We start from the raw sequence: 14,040 nt of genomic DNA, 5'->3' as shown, positions 1-14,040 counted from the left end.
ATCAGAACTTACTCAGTCTCTGAGCTCAGTGAATCTGCTACTGTAAGAGTTTCTTAGTTAAAGTAAACTGTTATAAGCTGTTATAATCAGTTTTAACAGTAATCACTGTTATAAGACTCTTGAAATAGTGATACTAGTGATAGAAGAATTTCACTATTATAAGAAGCTTCTGATCATGAATATTATAGTTAATCTTCATAAGTTACATCTTTTATAAGAAAAAGATCACTGAAACCCAGTTCTTATTTAACTGTAGTTATGAGACTATTTCTGAAATTATAAAGAAGAAAATATCTGTCTTTAATCTGATTAAGAGTAAGAGATCAAAGTAGAATAGCATCACTATATCTATAAATATCTGTTTTAACCTTGTAAAGATCTTATAAGCTTCTGAAATAAGAAAGTTCTTACAGTTCTCTCTTCTCAATAATCTTTTTATTCTTTATTTATAGAATGACTTCTTCTTATTTTCACTCTTCAGCATGTCTGTAAGAGTCAAGAAGATTCTCACAAATATAAAGATAAATTATCTATAGAAATTCACAAAGCTCAGAAAGATCTGAATCTTATAAATACTAGTTAACTTCAGTTATAATAGAATAGTCTCAATCTATGAAGATTTCATCTGAATATCATCTGTGATGATTATATATTCTAGGAAATTAATTCAGCAGATACTGAAGTTGCACTTTATAAGCTTAATATACAGTTCTGTCTCATCTAAGATCTTCAACACACTTCACACATACTCAGTGTATTCTTTCTTCTTCATGAAGTACATTATTATATTATTCAGATATATTATTACAAAGATATTCAGATATATATAAAGTATTTTATTAATGAAAGACTGAAATACTGTAGAGATATTAGTCAGATTAAAAGACATCACTAGATATTTAAATAATCTCAGTATAGTTCTAAAGACAGTCTTTCATTCATTCTCAGACTGTATTTGCAGTCATGTATATATATTGATTATATTCAGTTATATGAATATAACAGCTCTCATAAGACAGTTAATCACATTCTCAATCAGAGATAGAGAGTAGTAGCTCTTTATTATCTTGAAGTTCAGATTACAGTAATCTACACATAATCTGAGATCTTTATTCTTCTTCTTTATAAATATCACAGAGGCTTCTGCAGAGGCTTATGAAGATTGAATAAAGTCATTCTTCAGATTCTTCTTTATATAGGTCTGTAAGACCTCTGTCTCATAATAAGAGAGCTTATAGATTGATTCTCAGAAGAGTTTCTACTCTTCTATCAAATCTATTATCAGATTCTTCTTACAGTGAGAAGAAAGCTCAGCTGTCTTTACTGAGCTGAATATCTCTGTAAGATCTCAGTATTTCTCTGATATCTGAAGCTCAGTTTTCATGACTGTGAGATTCTCAGACACTTATAAAGTCATTATATAAATGAGCTTATCTTCTCTAATTAACTCTGCAGTATTAACTGATTCTATCTCTGTAAGTGAGTCTGTTAACACTGATCAGAAGTATAAACCTGACTTGTAAACAGCTATATATGAATTGTGTCTTTGAAGTTATATAAGTCTCAAGTATATATTATCTATGATGTCTGTGATAATCATAGTTTTTATAAATCTTCTTCAGATTTCAGAGAGATCTTACAATTCAAAGATGACTCTTATAAGTCTCTCAGCTCTCAGATCTGAGTTCTCACACTCTGCTTATTATAAGAGCAGATTCTCAGTTTTCATCTTTCAGCTTATTTACTTCATGAGCTTTAGAGACATCACAGTGACCTGAGATTCTGAGTCTATCAATGCTTCTCATACTTGCAGAGCAGTAGTACTGTGATACAGTCTCTCTCTGTAAGCAAGTATTTTCATTGAGAGAGTAATAGATTCAGATGTCAGCTTTAAGACTTTTAAAAAGACTGTTACTGACTCTGTCTATAACTTCTCAAATTTCTATTTTAATTTATTTAAACAGTTTGTGTGAAGATGTTCTGATTTAGAATAGATAAAGCAGAGTCTCTTTTTCTTAGTCTCTCTATTATACACTCTGTTTACAGAAGCTTATGAGACTCTCTCTCTCTGCTCAGCAGTCAGATACAAATCTCTCTATGTCTTGTCATCTTTTTCTAATAAATCTGTTCTCTGTTGTTCTAGTTCTTGCAGAACTGGTCAGTGATTCACTCTTTATAAGTCTGTGACTCTCACAGTGATCTGTAAGTGATGAATGAGAGTCATCAGTTTCTTCAGAGTCAAGAGCTTAGAGTCTTACTCAATGAGCTTATTCTACATATCTTTATTCAGTCTCTTTATAAATATCATCATTCAGGTCTTGTTTCAGAGCCCTGTTTTCACAGACTTCAATTCACATCATAATTTTATAAAGTGCTGTAAGTAGTCTTTATCAGATTTCTTATCTCTTTTTCTAATATTGATGATCACAGCTCAGGTGTTCTCTGTCTGACTTGTAAAGTCTCTCAACTTATTCTCTAAATAGATCTTGAGAACAGATTAGCAGAATCTCTCATGATCATTCTCTAGATAATTCAGTCAGTTCTTGGCTTCAGTGTAATAGAGATCTGTCATTATATAGATAACAGCTTCTTCATCTTTCATGTCATATAGTCAGGCTTGTAAGTTAATTTCAAATACAAACTTGTAAAAGCTTTTATAGATTGTGATTCAATAAGTGGCCTTAAGTGGTCATAGCTTAAGAAAGTTTCTTTTCAGTTCATAGATGTCTCTGAAGATCATGTTTAGAGACTCAGTTCAAGAGTGTTTACAGATAGTAAGTATTTCTTATAGAAAAATAGCTTGATTCTGCAAGAGATGCTCAAGAATGTTCTTCACTGAGATTGATTCATTCATGAGTTCAGAGAGTTCCTCTGTCACAGATGTAGAGAATAATGTCTCATGAGTGATTAATAAGTTCTCTGAGACTTCTTTTATGAAAGTTATTCATGATTCAGATGACTGCTTCTGAGTGTCTGCAGTAGAGTTTACAGAGATTGAAGTATATGAGTTTCTAGTTCTTTTAGTTATAACAGACAGTTGCTGACTAACTGAGCTTGAAATGTAAGAACAAGTGCTCACAGGCAATTATTCAGGTGTTTACAGCTTGATATGATATGTACTGTTAACTACTAGAAGTATTCACAGTAGAAAGATAAAATGTAGAGATTAAATGTATAATAGTATTCAAGCTGAGTTATGAATAGTATTCACAAACTTCAGTCTATATAGTTGTGTGTAGCCAAGGGCCGCTAGCCCTATTGATTACACAAGAGATAGGAATAGAGGTAAAGAATCCGCGAGGAGCGGGATTTCTTACAAATATAGAATAAATCTGTGTAATAATTATATAAGAATCTTACAGAAATAATTGAGAGTCAATCAGAACTCTTCTGTATAAAAGATGTAAGATAAATCTGTATGATAGTCAGAGAAAGATCTGCAGGTTATAAAGAATCTTATAGAATAAGAAACTAAGTAACAGACTCTTTTTTCTTTATAATAATAAGGGATTTTTCCTCACTGAGATTTTTCTTTATAGATATAAAGAATTTTTAGTGAGTATTACTGCAGTGCTGAGCCTGATTCTATAAAATCACTCAGTGAAAGGCTTCACAGATAAAGTCTTAGAGAGAAAAGAGTATATAAGAAATCTCACTTCTTACAGATTCATTATCTCTATTTCTATCTCTTATGTAATTAATAGAGTTAGCAGCTCTTGACTATATACAACTATATAGACTGAAGTTCGCGAATACTATTTATAACTTAGCTTGAATACTATTATACATTTAATCTCTACATTTTATCTTTCTACTGTGAATACTTCTAGTAGTTAATAGTACATATCACACCAAGCTGCAAACACCTGAAAAATCGCCTGTGAGTACTTATTCTTACACTACTTCTCTTATAAGATTCAGAAGTGAATCACAGTATTAAGTTAGAAAAGAAGAATGATAAAGATCTTGAATCATTATAAGACTCTCTTTATAATATATTCTGAGATGAACTTCTTCTTCTTTGAAAGACACTTAATAATCTATTAAATAAAGAATTTATATACATTAGTAACTTCTCTGCTGCAGCTTCTATTCTCTTTACAAAGAAATCAGATAAAGAACTTCAATTCTGTGTGAACTATTAAGATCTGAACAGATTGATAAAGAAAGATTATTATCTCTTATCTCTCATTAATGAAATTTTAGCATATATCAGATGAGCTCAATGATTTACAAAGCTAGATATTATTACTGTGTTATATAAGATTTATATCACTGAAAAAGATGAATAACTTACAGCATTCTGAACATATTATAATCTCTTTGAATAAGTAGTCACATCTTTTGAACTGGTTAATACTCTCAGTATATTTCAGAAGTATATCAACTAAGTACTTCAAGATTTTCTTGATGAGTTTGTATCTATATATCTAGATAACATTCTCATCTTTACTGATGAATTCAGAAAGGAATATCAAGAACATATACAGAGAGTATTATAATAATTATAAGAAGCAGAACTATTAATAGATATTAACAAGTGAAATTTTGAAGTTAAGAGTATAAAATACCTAGGTTTTATCATAGAAGCTAGTAAGAGTATTTGAATGAATTCTGAGAAGATCTCTGTCATTCTTGAATAAGAAGCTTCACATACTGTGAAAGATGTATGAAGCTTTATCAGATTTACTAACTTCTATCAGTGATTTATACAACACTTCTCAGATATTATGAGATCACTTACAGAACTTATTAAGAAGAACTCAGTATTTCAGTGATCAGCAGATGCTGAAGCTGTATTTATATAAATAAAGAAGATATTCATTAATATCTCTCTGCTAATAATATTTAATTCTGATTATAAGATAGTCATTGAAGCTGATTTCTATGACTATATTATAGAAGAAGTTATATTACAGTATAATAATAAAGATATCTTATAATTGTGCATCTTCATATCTAAGAAACTGAGTCCTGCTGAATGCAATTATGAGATCTATGATAAGAAGCTTCTTACAATTGTATACTGTCTAGAAAAATGAAACTCTGAACTTCAAAGTATCTTCAAATGTAAGATAATTATAGATTATAAGAATCTCAAGTATTTCATAATTATCTGTAAGCTTACTGAATATCACATATAATAATCTGAACTATTAAGCTGTTTTTATTTTATTATACACTATTATCTTATCAGTCAGAACTTGATAATAGATACTCTCTTATAATAAGAGTAAAATATGTCATCTGATGTAACAGATATGTATTAAATAAACTAAGAACATCAGCTCTTGAATCTGAAGATATTAGTTCATTATAATGAGATTACTTATAATACTATATATACTTTACTGATCAGAACATCTCTCAAATCTACACTGAATAAATTGTAATATATAACAGCTTAAACTGATGAACTTCTTCAAGTACTCACTGAAGCAGTATATCAAGAAGCATCTTAATTTCTTCTAGAACTATGTATAAGAATCAACATCTCAGAATGCTCAATCAATGATAATAACACTCTATAATTTCATAAATAATGCTGAGTCTCTTACTCTGAACTCTTACACATCTGAATAATACAAGAGATACATGATTCTTATATAATCAGTTATTCAGATTATAAATAACTGTATTAAATAATCTCTTAAGAGTTCTACTGATCTGAGATATTAAACAGTATTAGATGTTTTATCTGAAACTGTAATTATTATTCTTTCATCACTATATGAAAGAACTGTAGAAAAGACCTGTTAAAATCACTTAATATTTCTAATAGAATCTGATGAGATGTGATAATTAACTTCACTATTAATCTCTCTAAGAGTAAGAATTGTACAAACATTCTGATTATCATGAATCAATTAAGCAAAGATATAATATTGAAATTTTGTAATAAGATAAATACTGAATAAGTCACTGAAGTCTTTCTACAGAGTCTGTTCTATTAAATATATAAATTACTGAAATCTATAGTATTAAATTAAGACTGTTAATTCATAAGTACTCTCTGAACAAGAATCTGTTAAGTTCTCAAGATTACATATCATTTATTAACTATCTATCACTCTGAGACTAATGATACATCAGAATGAATAATTCAAATTATAAAGAATTATCTTTATAAGTTCTGTAATTACTTATAAGATAATTGACATAATCTTCTTCTATATATAGAGATTGCTATCAACAGCTGAGATGCTGTCTTAACAGATATAAGCCTATTCTTTCTTACATACAGTTATTATATGAAAGTGTTAAATTGTTTAAAGATTACACAGTTTATACTGAACCTCTGCAGTTTAATTCAGATTACTGATAATATAGTAACAAAGTTTTAAGATATCTGTAACTGAGCAGAAGTCTTCATGATAAGTGCTAAATAAGATTAAGAAGATTAAATTAATATTTAACAAGATCTCATAGAGCAGTATAAGATAGAAGATCTTATATAATTAAATCTTAAAAATATATAAATTATATATTCATTTTATACATTGAATTATTATCATATAAAATACACAGTAATAGAAGTTCTAGACAGTTATAATTACTGTCTTAATACTCTGTCAGAGATTTATAATATATTTCACATGAGCTTGCTTTACTGTATTATCATTAGACTGGCCGCTGAAATCATGAATTTCACATTTAATCTCATTTGATCTGGTCTCATACATTTCTTGATGTGAATCCCGCTGGGACTAGTCATTAAAAAAACATGCAAAGTGACTATATATGAGATCTTAAAATGAAATCATGACTTGAAAAAAATGAGAAAGTGATCTCATTTGATCTCATTTAGTCTCATTCTTGGCATAAAGTTACTATTTTTAGACATTTTAAGGTTTTTTTTAGACTATTTTTAATTTTTTTAAAAGTAACACTTTTTAATAACACTTAAATGAGATTTAAAGTCATTTAAAGCAATAAAAATAATTTAAATTGAGAAGTGAAAATCATGATCTCATTTGAAAAATGTGATAAGAGTAGATAGTAAGTCTCACTGAGACAGTATAAAACTACTATCTAATGTTAAAATCATGTAATGAGATCAGTTGAATTGATAATGAAACTATTAAAAAATCTGGTTCTGGTTTCAGACATGGTCACACGGTCAGTCTAATTATCATTAATTCATTTTCTTCTCAACTGACTTCTGACTGACAGCTGTCAGAGATTATAGAAGAAGATAATAAACTTGAATAAAAGATTAAAGATATTATTAATAAGAGATTTCACAGCTGTAATTAATAATATTTTATAAAATAAGTTAGCTATAATCATCTGATCTGAACTCTAAGCTCTGTGTTATTCAAGACAGCAGCTCTTGACTGATGAAAACTATATATCTGTAACTCTATATTACTTCTGAGAAGAGAGAACTAATATAATAGACTGTATCTAATCAATTATAATAGACTATTTCATTACACTTTATAGATTTCACTGAAAGCTCTGATTCTCAGTCATTCTTAATTATTAATTCTTGACTAAAAAATCTATGAAATTTCTATTCTTTCACTCTGAAGCTTTATTATGTATATCACTGTATATATGTATAAATATTCACTTTAATTACTGATTCTTACACTTTCTCTTTCTTTTTCTTTTTTAATGTTTTTCACTTTATTATATAAGATCTATAAATATTATACTAATCTATTTAGCGTAGCCTCTTACAATCTATAATCTATCTAGAGTAAAACTATATATAAGTTAAGTAATACATGTTTAGAGTAAGTGTAGTAATTATTAACAGAAGATTACTACACAGTCAATAAATGTATATAAAAAACTTAACCTTGCTAAGTATATTACTTAATATTATTACATAATTATAACTCTGACCTTGTATAATACAGTAATAATCAGTTGATAATTAACTTTCAATCTTTTAATTCACTTAATCTTTCAATTCACTCATTTTTATTCACTTAGTTCATTAATTAATTAAAGTATATATAGCTGATTTATAATTAATTAAATAAACAGATAAATTTATATAGAGTATAAAAAGATATTTTACAGAATTTTAAAATATATTAAGATAAAAATATTTAATAATTACTTTTAAATTAATTTTAAATTAATTTTGAATTGATTCTGAATTGATTATTAATTAATTATAATAATAAAAATAGATTTAATATATATATTTAAGTAATTAACAATTGATTGAAAATCAGTTGATAATTAATTCAGTGTAAATTATATAAATACTTACTTTATTATTAAATTCAAGAATAATTTCAGTATTAAATTAATTTTGAATTGATTTTGAATTAATTCTGAATTAATTGTTAATTACTTAAATATATAGATTGAATCTATTTTACAATTAATTACTTATAATAATAAAAATAGATTTAATCTATATATTTAAGTAATTAACAATTGATTAAAAATCAGTTAATAATCGATTCAGTGTAAATTATATAAATACTTACTTTATTATTAAATTCAAGAATAATTTCAGTATTAAATTGATTTTAAATTGATTTTAAATTGATTTTAAATTAATTGCTAATTAATTATAGTAATAAAAATAAATTCAATTTATATATTTAAGTAATTAATAATTGATTGAAAATCAGTTAATAATTAATTCAGTGTAAATTATATAAATACTTACTTTATTATTAAATTCAAGAACAATTTCAGTATTAAATTAATTTTAAATTGATTTTGAATTGATTGTAGAATTGATGATAAATAATTGAGTAGTTTCAAATTACAAGAAAAGATGTATTGAGCGAGGTCAGGTAGTGGCATGGGCCAAGGTCAGCTTACATAACGAGGTCAAGTGGCGCACTTAGCGAGGTCAAGTTTTCTTCTTCCTGGCCAATAGCCGCAACGGCTGTAACGGTCAACATCATGTGACTACATGATTAGTCATTAAATCGCCGTGAACTCATGTAATGCATAAGCTACTATTCCTTGTTTTTGGTATCTTCTCCCTTCGCTGTTTTATTTAATTGTTCTCGTTAATTTCTGCTCCGGGGCGCCTCCTGCTCAACAGGGCAACGCTCTTAGGTCTTATCGTCTGGATAAAAATACACAAACACGCCTTGCTTAGTCTTGTCTGTTATTTTTCGCACATCCTATGGACTCTGGGGTTCACCTCGGAGTAAATGTTTAATCGTGGGGAACCTGCAACGACAAATACGCAATTGGCATTCTTGATGTTCTGTGAAGTGTCTCTCTCAGAGATACAAGACGCACTTGAACAATCCGAGCCAACCGCCTGGATATCTGCAGTTGCATGTATATTCAATCAAACCTTCGTGCTCGCCGAATTTAGCCCGACACCACTCTACAATGCAAGCCTCATTGCCGGAAATGAACTTTCACCTGACACTGAGATGCGGCAAGCCCCGGATGTCCCGTACGTGAGGAAACCTGGCCTGGCACGTACTAGTCTCTAGGAAAAGAGTAAATGAAGTCTTTCAGATGTCGCGAACATTCACAGAAATGAACAGACGAAGCGAGGAATCAGATGGCGATATGGCTACTGATCTAGCCTCGCCGGTGCGGCGGCTCTCTCTTTCCCCGAAGACGAGGCCCCAGCCTGTTTCTGGTTCTGCTGGGGATACTAAATCACCTTATTACGATAAAGTAACCAGTGTTCCCCCTGAATCAGCTTTGATGATTCTCTGCGCACATGTGAAAAAATTAGCCAAACTTACTGGCGATATCCCCTCATCTACTACACCAATGGGAGAAACCACCATCTCATACCAGACGGCGAATGATAACTGCGCCATGGCAGACAACTTTTCGTTGAACGCTAACCCGAGAGCTGGGACAAAAGATCCTTCTACCGTCTCCCCAATGATATTGATCAAGAGCTTTTACTGCAAGCAGATATCCCCGATATCTCTGGAAGACTATCTCCTCCGAGTCCATCGTTACTGCCCGATGTCAACGGCAGTATATCTCGCCACAAGTCAATATATCAGACGCCTAGCGATTGTGGAGAAAATCATATATGTTACACCACGCAACATGCATCGGCTCGTTCTAGGAGGGTTGCGGGTAGCAGCGAAGATGATGGAGGATCTCTGCTACCGACATGGACGGTTTGCTAGAGTTGGGGGAGTGACGGAGCGGGAGCTGGCGAAGCTCGAGATTAATTTCAGCTTCTTGATGGATTTCGAGTTGTGGGTTGATGTCGAGATGATGTTTCGGGAAATCGAGGCATATCGAGAGGGGTGACAGTAAATAAGACCTGCGGTGCGGAATAGAAAGTACCTATAGCTACCTGCTTTCTTGATTGTTAGATTTTTCCCAGCTTGCAGGGAAAGAAAAAGGGGGTCTTTTTTCTTCCCTCTCTTCATACCGACATTTTTCATTAAATATTGGATGGATTTGGTCCTAAAAATCATAGTTTTGGACATATATGCAGAGTTGGCCTAGACCTTTCTCGTACCAGTTTTGTCAGGCTGACAGCAGTCAGTTTTGCTCAGAGCTAATACAAGACACCAGCATTCGCAGATGAAAAATGTTCAGCCTCAATTTGCGCAGATCAAGCCCAGCATGACCCAGATAGCTAGCTTGAGAATGGCATGCTTGAAAAGATGTTTTGTTTGCAGGAAACATCACAGTGTTGTTGAAGAGATAAATAATAGATTATTAGGCTAGACACAGACTATGAAGACAAGTAAATAGAATAACAGTAATTCACAGTTTCATGGAATCCATGAGGAAATGTTCATCATCTCAGGAACTCAAGAGCCGCGGTGAAGACGTTCCCCAGCTCTATTTAACCGCTTTGGGGCTGCTGCCCAATCCGAATCCGCGCTCCCCATACTCCACCCCAGAGCCTCGTAATGCCAGCCTGGGAAAAATAATCTTGCTCCATCGCAACAATAATATGCAGGAGAACCAAACCCATCCGGAAATTTAGTCCTCCCTTTTCGCTCGTTCCCCCGAAGGACGAAATGATTGAACTTCGCAACTGAGGGACAAGTACAACACACCGCTATATTCCACTCCCGGCGCATTTTCCACCCAGATAAATATATCAGCCCTAAATTACTCCGCGCTGAGCCATGTCCTCCTCATCGACATCTCGTGATGTTCAAAGCTCCACAGACAGAAATTCCAGCTCTACGTCTCTGACAACCGGGACTGGGACAGCTGTTCCTCCAAAACTCTCGACGCGAGAAAATGAGCTAGAATTGAAGGATATCAACCGGGAGGATGGAAACACTAGCAAATCCAAACGATCACTGCCCATCGAGGAGGATATAATGCAGCTGGCTCGACTAGGTGAAATAGGGGCCATACAAAAGCTATTCGAAAGCGGGAAATTTAATGCCAGATATGCAGATGAAGAGGGTATTACGCCTTTACATGTAAGTGGATAATCGAGTAATTTCCCTGCCTTCGTTAAAAGAGGATCAGTTTGCTTACGCACCAAATCTGCTATTTGTGTAGTGGGCGGCAATAAACAATCAGTATGCCCTTTGCAAGTTCTTGCTCGAGTCCGGCGCCGACGTGAATGCGAAAGGGGGCGAGTCTGTAGCTACAGCGGCCATGTGGGCAGCTCAGCGCTGCCACTATTACATCGTGAACCTATTACTACAACACGGCGCGGACCCTCTATCGACCGATATCCAAGGATATAACATACTACATCTTGCCACCATCGATGGAAATGCGTTCCTCCTCGCCCTTCTCCTACATCAAGAAATCCCCGTTGACGTGCCGGACCGTCAAGGCCACACTGGGCTGATGTGGGCGGCGTACAAGGGTTTCCCGGCCTGTGTAGACCTATTTCTAAGGTGGGGAGCGAATGTAAACGCTGTTGATGAAGGCGGGCTGTCACCACTACACTGGGCATTGGTTAAGGGTTCTCCAGCCTGCGTTCAAAAGATCATAGAGTATGGCTCGGATCGCTTTGCGGAGACGCGAGATGGCAAGACTCCCGCTGTAGTAGCGGGGGAAATGAACACGCTCAACGTGTGGTATCGGGCTCTCAACGAATGTGGTTACAACCGAGAGGGCAACCTTCGAGCGATGCCATTCGGGCTAGCGAACTTTGTACGGACAAAGCAGTTCACGTCGAAGTTTTTCTTCTTTTGGCCATTCCTTGTCATTCTCTTTTCTATCTTTACCCTCAGCAATACGGCTATATATATTGGTATCCCAGTCACCATAGGGATTGTGTTTGGCATGCAGTGGGTTGCACAACGGGTTGCAAATCTTGGGCCCCCGGAGTATAGAGTCCTGCAACGAACGGTATGCTCATTTTTCTGGAGAAGGCCATACTCCTCCTCGTTTCTCCCTTCCTAGGAGTTTGAATTGCATTGTGAACTCGCCTTCTAACCCATTACATATAGCCCTTCTTATCAGGCGTTTTTGCTGGAACTCTATTTTGGGTTGGAGCACGTTGGGCCTTGAAGGTGCTACCCAGTAAGACCCAAATGAATATTTCCCATTTAATTCGAGAATTACGTTGAATAGCTAATGTTGCACTCTAGATACATATTCTTCACGCCCTTTTTTGAACTTCTTCTTCACAGTGTTTTTCGGCCTGACAACGTATTTCTATGGTCTTGCAATGTTCGAAGATCCAGGCTTTGTCCCTAAACTAGGAAGCAGAAATCAGCAGAGGGACACGATAGCAGAACTTTTTGAGCTCTGGAAATTCGACGAAGACAACTTCTGTGTATATTGCATGACTAGAAAGCCGTTACGCAGCAAACATTGCAGACGGTGTAAGCGCTGTGTGTCTAAGCATGACCAGTCAGTAGTTTTCTTTTCTTTTCTTTTTATTTGGGTGAATTTACTTTAGACTAACCTACTGGGGAAACATAGCCATTGCCCATGGATCGATAATTGCGTTGGCGCAAATAACTTGCGCCACTTTATTCTGTATATCTTTAGCATGGAAATTGGCATCGTTTTCTATATACAATTAGTAATTGCTCGTAAGTCTTGATATTCAGCGAAGTTAAAGGGGGAGGGTGTCCACGAAGAAGAAGCATTTACTCACGAGGCCACAGATATTGATTTAATTCCTGTACCTGCGGATGCTGAATGCAACATCCTTTCCTCAACACTCTGCGATATCCTCAACCGAGATACCTTCACAATCATCCTCACGATGTGGACCAGTCTCCAACTCATATGGGTGAGCATGCTCTGTGTCGTCCAGCTTGTCCAGATATCCCGCAATCAGACCACGTACGAAAATCTGCGGGGACACACATTCGACTATGCGAACTCAGCTTCGCAAGCCATTACCTCCGCCAGTACAACCGGCACTACTTCGACCGATATTGGCGGCCTCTCTACGACAAGCCAGGGTCCTAACCCAGCAATTCCACCAACTACAATACCATCACACCGCCGACCGCTTCCACACCGCCACGACCACGGCTGCCTATCCCAATGGAAGACGCTGCTGGGTCTGGATACCTTCGTAGCCACGGCGCAGGATGGACTTGATCGGCGGGGCGGGGCTCGACACAGGAACCCTTTCTCACGCGGTGTTGTTACGAATTGCAAAGATTTTTGGTGCGATAGTCAGCCTTATTTTGGCAAAAGAGATACGGGGAGCGCAATGTTAGGTGGCGAGGCGGTGAATTATGCTCGCATGTTCGATATGCCACTTATGACGAGGTCGGGGGGAAGTAGGGCTGGTTCCGGTATGGTGTATCGGAGCGTTGCTGCCGAAGATGCTGTATAGACTTGATGGTGCTGATCTCTTTTCGTGTTCCTTTTAAATGACTTGATGTTACCTACCCCTTTGTGGTCTGGACGGACTGGCGGGACATATTAATTTTCCAATTAATGACAGTTTTCTTTGCTGCTTAATACATTACATATTGATTTATTCTCTTCAGCGGGTTGGAATGTATATATACTATACTATGTTACACAGCGCTTAGTCTGTCTACTTGTTCTTCCTCATGTAAAGTGAAAATGCAAAATGCAGCGTGGATGTCGTTCTGGCCTGTTGAAACGCCAAGCGATTTAGGAGCAAGCCAACCCCCACGCACGTTATGGTTGCCACTGCTTCGGATC

The 14,040-nt window shown here is 34.6% G+C and overlaps 3 protein-coding genes across 3 annotated transcripts; all 3 read left to right on the top strand.

Annotated features, from left to right (window-relative positions):
- Positions 1 to 9,137: 9,137 nt before the first annotated feature.
- BDBG_17727 (uncharacterized protein) lies at positions 9,138 to 9,391 on the top strand (the record flags this gene model as incomplete). The annotated part of the gene is made up of 1 exon (XM_031725381.1): positions 9,138 to 9,391. A coding segment is annotated over one exon (252 nt), but the record flags the coding sequence as incomplete, so codon positions are not given.
- Positions 9,392 to 9,456: 65 nt separating this feature from the next.
- Positions 9,457 to 10,221, top strand: BDBG_17726 (uncharacterized protein; the record flags this gene model as incomplete). Its single annotated transcript, XM_031725380.1, has 1 exon — positions 9,457 to 10,221. One exon carries the CDS (start codon positions 9,457 to 9,459, stop codon positions 10,219 to 10,221), a length of 765 nt encoding a protein of 254 aa, XP_031580633.1.
- Positions 10,222 to 10,815: 594 nt separating this feature from the next.
- On the top strand, positions 10,816 to 14,025 carry BDBG_08209 (palmitoyltransferase akr1). Its single transcript, XM_031723461.1, has 6 exons — positions 10,816 to 11,363; positions 11,446 to 12,249; positions 12,351 to 12,423; positions 12,492 to 12,756; positions 12,829 to 12,941; positions 13,017 to 14,025. Exons 1-6 carry the CDS (start codon positions 11,058 to 11,060, stop codon positions 13,700 to 13,702), a joined length of 2,247 nt encoding a protein of 748 aa, XP_031580632.1. The 5' UTR covers positions 10,816 to 11,057; the 3' UTR covers positions 13,703 to 14,025.
- Positions 14,026 to 14,040: the final 15 nt, after the last annotated feature.

The sequence above is a fragment of the Blastomyces gilchristii genome (assembly GCF_000003855.2).
Source record: "Blastomyces gilchristii SLH14081 genomic scaffold supercont1.22, whole genome shotgun sequence".
Classification (NCBI taxonomy): Eukaryota; Fungi; Ascomycota; class Eurotiomycetes; order Onygenales; family Ajellomycetaceae; genus Blastomyces; species Blastomyces gilchristii.
The sequence above is the reverse complement of the archived record's forward strand: the minus strand, read 5'-3'. Positions and strand labels throughout refer to the sequence as shown.